This window comes from Leptidea sinapis, chromosome 23 (genome assembly GCF_905404315.1).
Source record: "Leptidea sinapis chromosome 23, ilLepSina1.1, whole genome shotgun sequence".
NCBI lineage: Eukaryota > Metazoa > Arthropoda > Insecta > Lepidoptera > Pieridae > Leptidea > Leptidea sinapis.
Window position 1 is genome coordinate 11,025,886 of NC_066287.1, and position 14,991 is coordinate 11,040,876.

Sequence of the window (14,991 nt, forward strand, 5' to 3'; positions counted from 1 at the left end):
TCCATTACATCCACAGATTACGCACTAGAATTCCAAGATGGCAATCGAATTTAATAATCATTGAAGTATGATAAATTTTATATACATTTATATGTATCTATGTAAATATAATATATCATTTGGTAGACTGCGAATGGCTCGTGCTCTATTTTTCATACCCCAAAAATTTTAATTATTAAATTTATTTTATTACTTTATATGGCAATACAATGTTTGCTGGTTCAGCTAGTTATTTATAATATCTTGAAACCGTACATCAGTTGCTATATCAAATTCAAATATTTTTATTCAAAATTGGATATGAAATCACTTAACAGTGTCTAATAATTCATTCGTATTATGTAAAGATAAGAATGGTTCATCGAATCTGTTGAATTGCTCGATATTGTTGAGGAAATATGAGTTACCGACACAATGTCAAGTGAAATTATGTCTTGGTCGTTGTCTGTCTCAGTGCATAACTGTAAACAGCTCACCTCGCAGATACTTTGCAACGTCCCCCTGCGGCGCGATGTCGACGAATGCAAAGCAGGCTTCTTCGCTTTCTTCATTGTCATTTTTAAAATCATCTTGTCCACCTTCTCAACTTTTTCCACAACCTTTCTCGTCACTAATCTCAACATTTTATTTAATTATGGTAGCCTAATCAAAGTTTGCACACAGTTTTGTCTATCACTGTTTTCAACGTTAAAACACAACTTTACTAAAACATCACCGACAAATGCACTGTATCCCAGATAATTAATAAATAAATGGTTCTTTTCAACTCTACTGATGAGGTGCATTAAAAATTAGTAATGCATTTCTCTGTACAATAGATGCTGGACCACGATAGCGACTGGCTCTCGCATCACGTTCCGGTGTTTAACGTTTATCAGATCCGTCGTTATCTTGTATTTGCAATTGTAAATGAGCATTTAATGTAGAACATTTCAATCCATTTATAATAGATTATCCGTTATATCAAGCATTTATGGTCAATAAATATACGACGATAGCAATCTTTGTTGTAGAAGTCAATCTAATTTGGACACTAGACTACAATTTTTTTAAGAAGAATAAAAACTTGATGAAGTCGCCCCGAGGGCTGGTAGTTTCTATTATATTTTAATAGTTTATCATATTTTTTTAAGCTTCGCTCAGCTTTCACGTGTCATAGATAATGTGCAGTATTTTTAGCTTTACTAACATTAGCAATGCGTGGTCATAGTCATGGAATACAAAATCGTAAATATGTAGACTTTACACTTCCCAGCCTTTTTTTCAGTTTTTGTCATTTACTTTTATTACATTAGCAAAATGACTAACCAGATCGGGCTTTCCTAACCTTATATATAGCATATTCAAGAATTGGCTACAGACAAATCTTAGCGGATAATCTAGAGTGCAGTCGAGCATTATGAATTAGACGTTCTCCATGAATGGTAGTGGTATTTCGTATTTTTTGCCATTATATCGATGATTTCTTAATGTATTGTTAACGACAAATGGTACTTGGGAGTAGGATCGTATTTATCATTTACTATTGTTCAGGTCACCTTCCTACATTGGCGAAATAGTTAGCCCCTTTTTTGGATTCAGTTTCAACTAATACAAACTAAATGTATGAGAACTCCAAATACTTTACAATTTAGAAAGCAAGAAATGAAAATCATCAAATTAATATAAGTAATATAACTTGTATAAATTAAAAGACTCGGTTTATTTACAGTAAGCAATATACTTACAATGCTGTAGACAAACCTTGCCAATTTAATGATTAACGACATAATTACACTGTTGTTGATGCTATTTACAGCTACAGCTAAATTATAAGAAATAAATAATACATAACTCATAATATAATAAATATCTATATATATGTAAACTGGCGTGTTCGAACTGCTAAACCAGTTTGTGAGACATTTACTGCCATTTATAATAACAGTCTGTAGAAAATAATTTATGTTATTTTGTAGACCGGAAACTGGATTGTTGAAGATATTCGCACAATTTCAGAATTTTAATTGAATCGCGGTCGCAATTTGTTTGCCGTTACCTCCAAATTTGTGGTGAAACTTTAAACTCATTATGTAATGAGTCACTTTACAATTCGTGCCAGTAATTTAAGATGGCAAGTTATTTTTATAACATACAATATCATTAATGCAAAGTGAAAGTTCGGATCGCCCTTCGACAGTCAAACATTCAATGATACGGAGCAACAATTTAACAAAAAGCAATTGTATTTATGAGCCATAATAAAAACTCCGATAAACAATACGACGTATCCATAACATTAACATCGCAACAAGCAGTAATAATATGATAAGAACATCTTCAATACAACGACCCGGTTGTAAGTTCTCAGACACCGTTGAATAACCTCACCTTATCATTTTCGAAGGCAGTAGTCCGGTCTGGCGTCGTTGGGCCTAGTCGCACCATCTCAATCCATTTCATACTTTGCATTTATGACGTGTCGCGCTGCGTCCAACGTGAACGAAAACGCACACGTAAACAATCTACTTTTAGAATCACCCACAAACACTGAACTGAAACTAAACAATTTGTCCTGCGCGCTGCTTTCGATTTACAAACAATGTTTGTTTTGCATCTTGCTACTAGACGACTGTATCGTTCGCTTCGCCTGTAATTGTTTTAAATTTGACGAGCAAACCGGCCGCGGTGGCGAAGCGGGCACGACGGCGCACAGTTGCTTGGAAACTAGCTTCAAGCTTCGCCGAGTTTAAAGACAGGCGATGAGGCGAGTGGCTAGCGAGTAGCGGCTGCAGCGATGACCGAGCCGGCCAAGTTGGTAAAGCGTGCATATTCCGCCAGTCCATCAATAAAACATGCTCTTGTGAAGAAACAATTCAATTAAACTGGAGGTTGTAGAGTCAAATGAACATTATTATTAAGATCCACTTAAACCGCGGTGGATTAAATTACAACCTACACATTAAAGTTTGATGTTTCCGTTTTAACGATCCATAAGTTGTTATAGGAAAAATATCTAAATCAGGGATTCTCACAGTTGATCCTGAGGGGTCGATATTGGTTTCTCATCGCCATAAACGAAAACTGATACAGGAGATCTAAAAATCAACCCCTTTTTAATTAATGAATACAAGTTCTTCTTTTAAACTTTTTATAAATGACTAATATTTTAGTAAGAATTTGTAGCATTGTTGTATTTTAAAATAACCCAACAAGTCGATAAGTGTGCACAAGTTCATACAAGATGAAAAAAAAACTCGGCAAGTAAAGAAATAAGAAATTAAGAGATTTTTAAAGTTATTAGGGTCTGAGATATCGGTTCATTTTGGAAAAAAATCTTAACCAGAATAGTTTGGGAATTCATGATCAAAATGTTTAACTGATTGTATCACTAAGGTTCGGGTAATACAGAATAAAAAACTGTATAAATATAAATTACCATATACATATTTAATGCCTCAATCTTTAGAGCCTGAATTCATTGTTTGTGTAAGTATGCTTTGTGAACATGCTGGTCGTGATTACTGTCATAATTAGTAATCGCATCCAACAAATACAAACAGGTCGACCTGACACCTCAAGCAGCACCAGGAGTTGACGCATGGACCCTAATGTTTTTTTAATGGAAATCACAGAATCATTGGCAGTCCTCTAAGTGATGCGCTTTTTTCAATAGATGTTTTGTCGTCCTGGAAATACTGCGCAAAGGAAATTGTGGATCTGGTACAAGATCAACAATATGAGGATAAATACATCATCTGCAATTTACGCCGAGACAAACGAGTTTCCTTGATATTTGAAACTGACAAAAAGTTTACAAAGCGGTGGGAATTTTAATGAACAACAGTAGCGCGTCGTGTAAGCCAGCTATGAGTTGAATAGTGTTCGAAGGTAACAACATCCACGCACGTATCCGGACGTGGCAGCCCACGTCACTTAGCTGGCTTTCAATACGATCGAATATTCATAAATATTTGTTTGTAAGAGAAATCAAATTTATATTTGTTGTGTTACAAAACTTTACAAGAAATGATTTACACTTAATGCTATTACATTATAACAATTTTAATAAGTGTTAGTTAGTTATGTGGCTAAAGTGTTATCACGTATTAGAGTAAAAGATTAAGCCACGCCTGTACCCATTCAGCTTATATTGAATGCGTGCACTTAAGGATCCTCACGCTTCTTCATCTACAAGTCGGTCAAGTTAACTCGGGACCTGAGTCGAGAAGAGACCATTCTCTCTCTACGCGTTCCTCACCCCGCCGTTGTCCTGCTAGTAGCGTTAGCAACTTAGCTCGTTTTCCTACATTTTATTTTAGCATCTGAACATAACATAATAACACTTAGGTACTAAATATTTTTAAGTCATACGAACTAAAATAAAATAAAATATAAAAAAGTTCGTTACTATTGCAGTTAAGGAAATGAACAATTAATTTTTAATGACATAAACAATAGTTTGTTGAATTGGAACCATTATATTGTATGCGTACCTTGCAATTTTATAATTTAAACCAACACTAATGTTTAGAGTAACAAAAATTGTAGAGTGTAAACTGATCGATAAAATATAGGTATGCATATTTTTGATCAATCGAATATTGTAAGAGTTATCGCCCGAGATAGAAAAACCAGTTCAATAAATCGGTATGTTTCACAAAAATGTTTACAGGAAATAAAAGATGCGAAACTTTAATAATGGTCTAAAAAACTTTTACCCTAACGTGCATAGTTTCCGAGATATCCGCCAAAAATTTTTTTCATGAGCACTACTTGGAACTGGTAACTTTTAGTGGTTTTATGCTCAGTAAGTGTCCCTTACAAAAAAAATTGGATCGAAAATTTAGTGCGAAGATAAATTCAATTTTTACTGGCCTACTTGATTTAAACCGCCTTTGTTGAGTTTTGCTTGTTGACCGTACTCTACAACTGTCATTCGAACCAGGTGCCGAATTAAGTTGACGGACTCATAGAAAGATATATACAGTTTCTTCGCATTCAATAACAACGCCCAAGAAACGTGCCGGAGCCTTTAAACAAAAACTAATGTATTATTTAGATTATTGTCTATTTTATCTAATAATTATACTAATTAATATATCTAATCTATTTTATCATTATTTTTAAAATTTGAGACGGCTTTTTCAAAGCGTTTCAACTTTCGTGCTTATATGATCACGTTGCCATTAAACGTTTTAATGCTCACACAAATATTTTATCTGATGGTAATGTCAGTATCTCAGGAACAATCTAAATACACATAACATACACGGCACACTTGCTCAATATAGAAAGCCACCACAACAAACACCTCATTGTGAGTAGGTAATCAGTTCAACTACACTTATCGCGCATAATTAATGCGACAATTTATTGCAAAACATCGTAACGATAAGCAATATTACTCTAGAAGAATAGAGAACACGTTTTCTAGTGTTTTCTGTCATAATAACTGACTAATAAATAAATTCACCCGTGAATTATTTCTATATTCGGATCTAAATTACATATTTTCTTAGTGTAAACTAGAAAATATTTATTAGTTATTTTTTATTAGATAAACAGTATTCTGATATATTTGGCAATGTGTATGAATTTTACCATTTGATGTAAAATTTTGTTCAGAAAAATGGATAAGTTGACATTGCCGTAAGGACTTAAAACTGACATTAGCATTTTCATGTACTTATTACTGACAGTGAATGCATATAAAACATGGAACGATTTTTGATGTTTTAAATAGCGCAACTAACCCCCTTATTCATAATGGTCCGCTAACTTAAAACAGCCGCTAAGGAGTGTTTTTTCTCATTCTGACTTAGGTCAATAGAAGAAGACAGAGTGAGAATTAGCAATGCTTTAAGTTAGCAGACTATTATGAATAATGGGGTAAATCTATACCGTAGTGAGCAGGGCTTACAAATTGTACCGGCTCGCGGATCATATCGGTTAGTCGAGTGAGTACAATCGCATCCTGTTCGGATGGGATTCTAAAAAGAGATGTTACAAGAATTTAAAATACATTCATGTGTTATAAAGGTCGTGCAAAATCATAAGGATCGTCGTCCCAAGTGCATTTATTTGAATCTATTTTCACGTGTAAGTAGACCAATTATTTAAGAATATAATAAAAAATATTTTATTTCAGGGATGGCATTATGCATACTGTAGTAGCGCAATTTACTAACTTTTTATTATAGAACTAAAATATTTATTTAGTTATTAACAAAATTGGTTTTTAGTTATGCCTTTTTGTGAGATAGTATTCTGCGGTGGTTTATTGTGGTAAAAATAATCGATTTTTTTTCAACTCTATATAGGTTATATATAGGTTATATAACAAAAATGTGCTAGTGCATTACTTATTTCAGTGTATGTTTGGAAACCCTTATTAAAATTGATTCCAGAAAACCCGTCGAATGTTTAATTCAAATACATTTACGTATTGTAAGCAAATTTGTGTAGCCATCTGGGTCTTAAATATTATGGTAAACTCGTTTATACAATGCGCGGGCGGCTACCATGCCGAGCGACGACGAATATTTACCATCCCACACTTCAAGAGTCGAGATTTATGGCACACCATAAAATATTTATAAAATCAACTAGTCAGATAAAAATAATCCCAAGCGAACGTTACGCGAGAAGGCTTTCAGAGATAAGGACAATGGTTAATTTGGTGCAATTTCATTAAATATAAGCAAGTCTCCGAAAGCTTAATTTGACTTAATTGGGTGTTTTTATCGAAAAATTCATGAGTTGTTATTATTCCGTGGAATTAAATAAACCGGTATTATATAATCAACAATAATATTTCTGTTTACACCTAGCTACCTTGGTATTACTGACTGTGCGAGAGCTTGAACATTGAGAACAATGTTTTTTTTTTTAATTTTTTATATAATTTCCTTTAAAATAACATGAAATTGATTAAAAAAACATATAGTTGCAATTTATATCAACAAATTAAGTATACTAAAATTAATGAGTACAAGTTATTGCAGCCAATATTTTATAGGCAACCTATAGCTAATACATTGCAACGTTGAGGAACGTTTATTTGAAATACATTTTATCAAAATATCAAATACCTGCAGAATCAAGCAGTGGAATCGTAGGTAATATTAGGTCATACTGTAAGTTGCTGGATTCTTGTTAAAGACCAGTTCTGAAGCCTTTGATGAAATGATAAATAAAAAGTGAAAAATAAGAGATGATGATACCTACTGGAAAAGGAAGAGAATATAACAGAAATGAAAGGAATAATAAATCACGGACAATATGAGGACGGGAAGTGGAAAAGGGGTATGTTTAAGGGTATAAAAAGTTACATGGCAAAGTTGTAGGTAATAAAAAGATCTACAAATTTTGTTTTCACACTTTTTTTACATAAGAAAAATTTATGTGAAAAATTCAAATAAACAAGTTTTTGGTTTTTTATTTTTATCTTTTACAAAATATTTCTTTTTCCCCAAAATTTGGTGAAAAGTTACCTTTTAAAGTGCCAAATACACTGTAGTGTTTTGATTTTTAATATTTATTTATTACCTTATTTTGACTCAAATATCTAAAATGAACCCTAATTTTCAATCAAAAATTCTTAAGTCAAATTATCAGGCTTTTTCAAAAAAGTCGGTGGGCTTTTTGTTCGTTGAAATCTCTACTCTATGATGATGTGAAAAAAATATACATTACAATGGTAATTGTTCGGAAAATTTAAGCCAATCAAGAGGCATTTCATAGAGAATTCATACCTGTTATTTCGTAGCAGCAAAAATATGGATTACAATTAATCAAATCTATTTATAAATGTAAAAAGGATAATGATTCAGTTTTATATGTTAATGATAATTAATTATAACCTAATAAAGAAAACTACTGGTGGATGACAATAAAAATAACCATAATGATATATTTCCAGAATTACTGAATTAAATAACATCGGAAAAAGATTAAAATATAATGACAAAAGGAATTACATAACACTTTCAAAGCTAACGAAAATTTTTAGAAACACTAGGAAGAAAATTTATATTGATAATCGGATTTATTTATAGTTGCTGCTACAAACAGTATTTGTAATCAGATCCCGTATGATATAGCAATCAGTTGAGAAACATAGGTACAGTTGCGGTGAATAACACGTAATCCTATTATAAAACAGGCCACACAATGCAGTAGTATTCTACTGCTATGAAAATCTCGCGAGCCACAAGGCTCTGTCGTCTGTACACTGTAACACAGTGACAATAATTATGTAGTCTAATTAGTATGTGATTGTGATAATAACTGATATATCAGTTATAATTATATTATATTAGTCTGCATTGCTGTCACCGTTTAATGACAAGATCTTATTTATCCATAGTTATGTCCAATATAATTATAGTCCAATGCTTTATGTCGATAGGTTATAGAAATGTAAGTAAGCGTAAAAGGATAGATTTATATACCTCTTGTAAGTTAAACTAAGGATAGATACGTTATTGAAAACGGCCGTTAAGTAATTCTCTTCACAGTTACTTTTAGGTAACATCCTATTGAAAGTTCGGCATTCAGAAATCAGATCTATAAAAGATTATACTAATAATTGTTGCCAGAGAACATAAAAATGCACTATCGTTCTTTCTTCATTCAAACATTAGCCATCTCTATGATAAAATACTGTTTCCTCGGACTGAAACTGACCGAAATTTTGTACATGTCAAACTTTAAATGTGCGGTCAATAGCAATAAACTTATTATAACAAATAATTTAGTTGATCAGTATATTATGCAACATAAATACCTAATAGCATCAATTAAACTATCATAATACATGTTACATGGTGATCCTGATATTTCCAGCTCATAGAGTACAAAGCCGGTTCAGTTTAATGTGTTGTAACATGAGATCTTCAATTAACAAAGACATCAAAGTACTTATTCGAGAAATAAAAACGTGACCAAGATTAATTCATTGTTTGCATGCAGTAATGAAACTTGTTTGATATTAATTTATTTCTGGCTAACGATTATCAGAAGGATTGGGACTGAAACCGTAAAAGTTTAAATTTAAAAAGTTATTTTTTACATTTTGGACACTATCTAATATATAATATTCTCGTGTCATGGTGTTAAACTTTAAACTCCTCCGAAACGGCATGACAGATTCTCATGAAATTTTGAGTGCATATTGGGTAGGTCTGAGAATCGGACAACATCTATTTTTCATCCCCCTAAATGTTAAGGGTTAACACACACGATTTTTTTTTTGTCATTTTTTTAAAAATTTGTGTGATTATGAGTCAGCATTAAAAATACATACAACTTCTAATTTTCACCCATCTACGATCAATAGTTACTTTTGTATCGCGATTTTAATATCGGCAATACAACGTTTGCTGGGTCAGCTAGTAATAATATATTATTCTTCATATCTAAATGTATATAAGTACCAAAAGTTAATGGCATTAGTTATATAGTGAGCTAAAAAGAGTCAACTACAATTATGAATTCATGCACAATTTAGTATTTTCCATAATTTAGTATTATTTGAGTCTGATCATTTTCACCTCTTGACTAGGTCAGTTATGAAGAACAAGTTTTCCTTTAACTAATAATAAAATTAAAAAAAGACATCTTAAGCAAAACAAAAGGCTAATAAAGTTAAGTGGATATCTATAAGATAATTAAAAAAAAAGGAAAATTTTTATAGAAAATGAATTAAACTTACATTCAACTACTAACTACGACCTACATACATAGATTAAGAGAATACTTCAATGAAGAAATTGTAGTTGACCCATTTGGAACACATGTTTCGAGATTATACAATGAAGGTTAGTACATGATTATTAACTACAAAGGCAAAGTAAAGAATTCCCTGTAACATTGTGAGAATGGTTAGAGATTGTACCTAATTTTAACTCCTGTAACATCAGATCATTATGTATTTGCGATTAAACTAACTAATGTAAAATTTTATAGGTGTACTTCACTTCTCACCTCCAAATATTCAAATATAATGAAGGTAGTACACGATTATTGACTAACCGCCGTTCCCAATATACTATCTATAGATAGAGATAAATTACTACCTTCTACTGTCAGTAATTAGCTGTCAATAATCTGAAGCTGTCCCAACAAGTCATTCTTATCGCCTTATATTGGGACGCGTGAATTGATATTTTCATACAAACTTCTATCGCTGGTAAGCTATGTGTCGTCTCATTGATAGACAGCGTGTACGGATAAGGTGAGTTACCGTCGATAAGTTTATTGGGACAGAAAATTCAACGATAGTTACGATTTTTATCTCAAGTAAGAGATACACTGAATATTGGGAACGGCCGTAAGAAGGCAATGTAAAGAATCCCGTGTTATAGTGTTAGAATGGTTATAGATTGTACCTAATTTTAACTCCAGTAACATTAGATTTTTATGCCAAATGTTTTTCAATAAAACAATCAAATAAAAAAAATACGTGTTATTTGCTTCTCTTGTCTAACATTATGATACAATGTAGGTAGTACAGAATCATTGTCAAAAAAAAAACAGGAATTTATTGGAACAGTCCCAACCTTTCCTACAATATAGATATCCAAGAGTATTGCACAAGTATCCGATGAAAGTTGTTTTTAATACATTGTATGTAATTTAAAAACTGGTAGTTACCTTCAGGTGGTGCCATATCGAGAGACTGTTATAACTGTACATTCACAACAATAATTAATTTTAAAAGTTTTGACATTAATCTAACGTCTAAATGTATTCTGAATGCCAAATTGTACTTCCGATATTAACTAATTCATAATAATATTACCGGTACATTCTTGTGCATATAATTATTTATCAATAAAAATACACTTAACTAATTTAACATTTAAGTCGGAATTAGTAGATGTAACGAGAAACAATTTATGAAATCAATTAATAACCACAGCTTTTTTGGTGTATCAGATATTTTCGCATCAGTTATAGAGTTTTGAACTATTATAGGCATTACTGTGTCCTACAGCGAAAAACACAAATTGTAATGTACAATGCACATCACATTATCCACGAGAACAAGGTAATTACTATATTCAACAATACTTCATACCTATTGTCCGTTGAAAATTACGAGCATCGCGATATAATTTAGAAATGAGTCGGGATTGTCACGACAATAATACAATGGTTGAATTGATTACCGGCACTAAGAGACGCAGTTTGATGTTATTTATGTTTTGTATGATCGGACCGTCGTTAGCCAGCCTCTTCCTTAACACCTGGCATCTTCGAATCGCATCAGAACTTTCATGTAAGCTTTCTGAATCTGATTGAAGATTGTACTCATTGATACATAACAACTCTACATAGGATGTAATCGTTAAGTGTGACCAGGCGGTTATTCGGTAACTATAACAGATATCAAAAAACTTTATCGAAAGTACGTTACCTAATTATTAAAATGACATGAATAACACATATTATTGGACAAGGGTTGCGAAGAATAGAGCTCAATAGAGAGAGATGGAGGAGGCCTATGCCAAAAAACAGCACACGAGATTTTATTAAAAATTTAGTATTTTAAGTAGTCCTATTATTTTTTGGTACGATACACGTGTTCTTTGCTACTATTTCCTACTTTTTCATTACATAATATGTGATGGGTTTATTTCGTCGACATAATAGCCTAGAAATTGTATGTTTTCAAAGAGTCACTTAAATCTTATCCTCTCCATTTTACGACAGTAAGGGACGAGAGGAACAGGACGTTTATCTGATGGTAATTGATACGCCCAGCCCATTACAATGCAGTGCCGCTCAGAATTCTTGAGAAACCCAAAAATTCTGAGCATAATTGCGCTCGTCACCTAGCGCTAGCTACGGCGCCCTTCCGATCGAAACACAATAACGGTTACACATTACTGCTTCACGGCAGAAGACAAAAGGCGCCATATCTATATATATCCATATCTAATCGCAGCAATAGCAAGACAATTTTAATATTCAAATGAGTAATGTTCTGAATATTTTTAGAAACTGAATTTCGTGTCACCCTTTCCCACTAGAGAAAACTTGTTTGGCTGATTGAACAATTATTGTAAGATCTTAATGTAATTATTAAAAACTTCTATATACAATGCATATTTAATTTTTATCATTCACTATGTGTGACTATTGAGCACTTACCACAGTTTTCTCTGCACGAACCAAACGCGGAGATATTAATCAGCTTGTTGACACAAGTGACAAGAACCAAAGATATACACTGCTATAGTTAAACATACGTATGTATATGCGCCTTACATACAGTAATCTGATGAACTAACAATAATTGTAACATAAGTTCTTTATATATTTATGGAATAGCATCTCATCTTTTGCAACACCAGAGGAATCACAGAAGCTTTACCGGCTTTTTATCAAAAGGTACTTTGAATTTTATTAGTTCGCGACTGAAAGCTGAAATACGTTATCCTTCTTTGATCATTTATACGTCTAGATAGACTATGACAGCTGTGAAAACTTTTTATTGAATTAGGCGTTACTTTGCGGAAATCCATAATTATACAAATGATTTAAGTTTTCTTTAGTGTTAATTCCGCCAATATTTGTTTTTAAATCAATTCGACACGTGTTTCGCCTCTACACGAGCCATCCTCAGGACGTGTTGTCTCGCCAAAATCTGGCACGAGTCTCGTGCCAGATTTTAACACTAAAGAAAACTTAAATCATTTGTATAGCTGTGAAAACGTCAAGAAAACGAGACTTTAGAACTAACCTCTATTTTGCAATTCACGCACACTAACACAAAGTGACATACAAATCGCGAGTGTAAGACATAGCTTGTCACGCGCACTAAATTCCTGGCTTGTTTTTATCGGTTGTCTAACAGCAAGAGACTCTACCTGGACATATAAATTGAGATCAGGGTGACAGATATATTATATCCTCCTCCGCCAAAAAGAAAAAAAAAACAACATTCAATGACTACGTGCCAACTGACACGTAAGTTGTGTAAATAAATATAACATTAATTAACATTCCACTCGAGTCCATACAGCTGTAGAGGAATATTCCGATATTTACGAATACCGAATCTCACTAATATTATAAACATTATAATTAACAAGGCTAAGTAGATTTAGTGGCAGCGACGCATGGAAAAAGCCATTATGAGGCCATTCACTAAGCTTCCGATAGCTAATCAAGCAACTATTAATAGGAAGATTTTAGAATACGTAATTCGTCTTATTTTATTTTATATTCTATTGTTATATCCTGATGTTCTATCTACTTATTATCTATATATTATCACGTTAATCGTAACAGACAGATAGGGTAAATTGCCCCAATTATGCCCAGTGACACAATAATGAATCGTAATGCTACAAAAATCGACCAAAACCGAACCCTACCCCGATTATATGTAATGTGCGCGTTACCCTGAAATTTACTGATTTAATTTATACCTATAGAAAGACGGACAGCTTTGAGCGCGTCGAAAAAAATAGCGGCGGTCTGTTGACCGCTATTTTCAGCAACGCACGCACACTAACACAAGGTGGCTGACGTATTGCGAATGTAAGACGTAGCTTCTCACGCATACTAAAGTAATAAACCTGGTCTTTTATGCTCATGCATTGCCTAACATCAAGAGCCGACGTATTAATTATCTAAGGTCTTTAGTCTTCTGTACGTCACCTTTCACACTTTTGATAAACATTAGTAATAGATATATCAAAATGCAATCCAACCACAGTTGAGTGCAAGGATCACCAAGGCATAATATATATTATGCCTTGGTGATCATGATTATGTATTAGCACGTGCACAAACAATCTCAACATCTCGACAATGTTAGAGTTCACACCTTATTGTAGTATTTTCTAGTAACGATCAAATAATAACACTTGATATTTTGTATAAATTACGGCTTTTTCATGTCAACGGACATAATAAAGTATAAAAATCCATAATTTACATACGCTGACTATTCAACAAGGCCTATACATTTCCACACTAGAATATGAAATTTGACGGCATATAAACGAGTGGAATTTTACTCGTCGGCTATAAAAAGAGAATTGAACTAACTCATTGGTATAAATTATCTACCCATATTTTGATATATTTTTCCTTAAAATTTGAACCCCATTAAATATATGGCTCATTAATTTGCGAAGATTGTTGCCCCATCATTTCAGTCTCTTACTACCAGGGAAATATAACAAATAAAGAGATTATACAAATCATCAAGATAACATACAAAGAGAGCCGAAAGGTAGAAAAGGATTGTAGCAATCGTACAAGGGAAGTGCAACAGGTACTTCTAAGTGCATTACCTACAACATACACGGCGAACATGTCAAGGCTTTCATGCAATGCATAATTTAATAATCAAATTAATTCATAGTGAGCAGTAATTACGAACAATTGACGTCATTGAAAGCATCTGTCGAATAAGTTCGTATTGCAATCGATCCATTAATGCTTGACGTATATTCTTTGCATTGTTTTCCATCACACTGCTAAATAAAACATGATAATCTCTATAAGGAAAGCTTTGCCGTGTCCGCGGAGTATGCGCGTGCGTCGATCGCATTCAGAGCGTAACATTAACATCAACAATCGTGCTCTAACATAGAACTTTCTAGATCGTCAACAGCTATAGTACCTCTGGCTGAGGTTCTTCGCCCAGGGAGTCGCCCAGAGCTTCAGCTTGGCTCTTCATTATTGAATATATTTTCACGTACGGCGCCTTCAGGAGCTACGCACAATTGCGTTATAAGTATACTCCAGTAATACATTCTAGAAGTTTCTAGAGCAATCTCGTGTATAGTGGCGTATGTTGTGTTTCAAGATGGATTTTAATATAAATTTTAAGAATGTTTCATTTATTTTTGCACGTTTACAACTTGGGACTCTCTTATTAGATAATCACCTCCACCCATCACCTACACCATCATCAATAAATCACTGCCGTGTTTATTTCACCGTGACACGGATAGATGCACATAACTGAATGCTCCATAATTT

General features: G+C 33.1%; 1 protein-coding gene across 16 annotated transcripts in view; it reads right to left on the reverse strand.

The window, feature by feature from the left end:
• LOC126971093 (TLD domain-containing protein 2) overlaps positions 1-14,991 on the reverse strand; it is a 173,633-nt gene that overhangs the window by 14,801 nt on the left and 143,841 nt on the right. For 11 of the 16 annotated variants that reach the window (XM_050817224.1, XM_050817223.1, XM_050817222.1 and 8 more), the window contains one exon: positions 14,630-14,722. The exons of 3 other annotated variants lie outside the window; for them this stretch is intronic. In XM_050817224.1, coding sequence (XP_050673181.1) covers positions 14,630-14,722 — 93 coding nt within the window. Of the gene's footprint in view, positions 1-476; positions 758-2,370; positions 2,721-14,629; positions 14,723-14,991 lie in introns of those variants that run through there. 2 more of the 16 variants (XM_050817227.1, XM_050817226.1) reach the window with 2 other exon arrangements.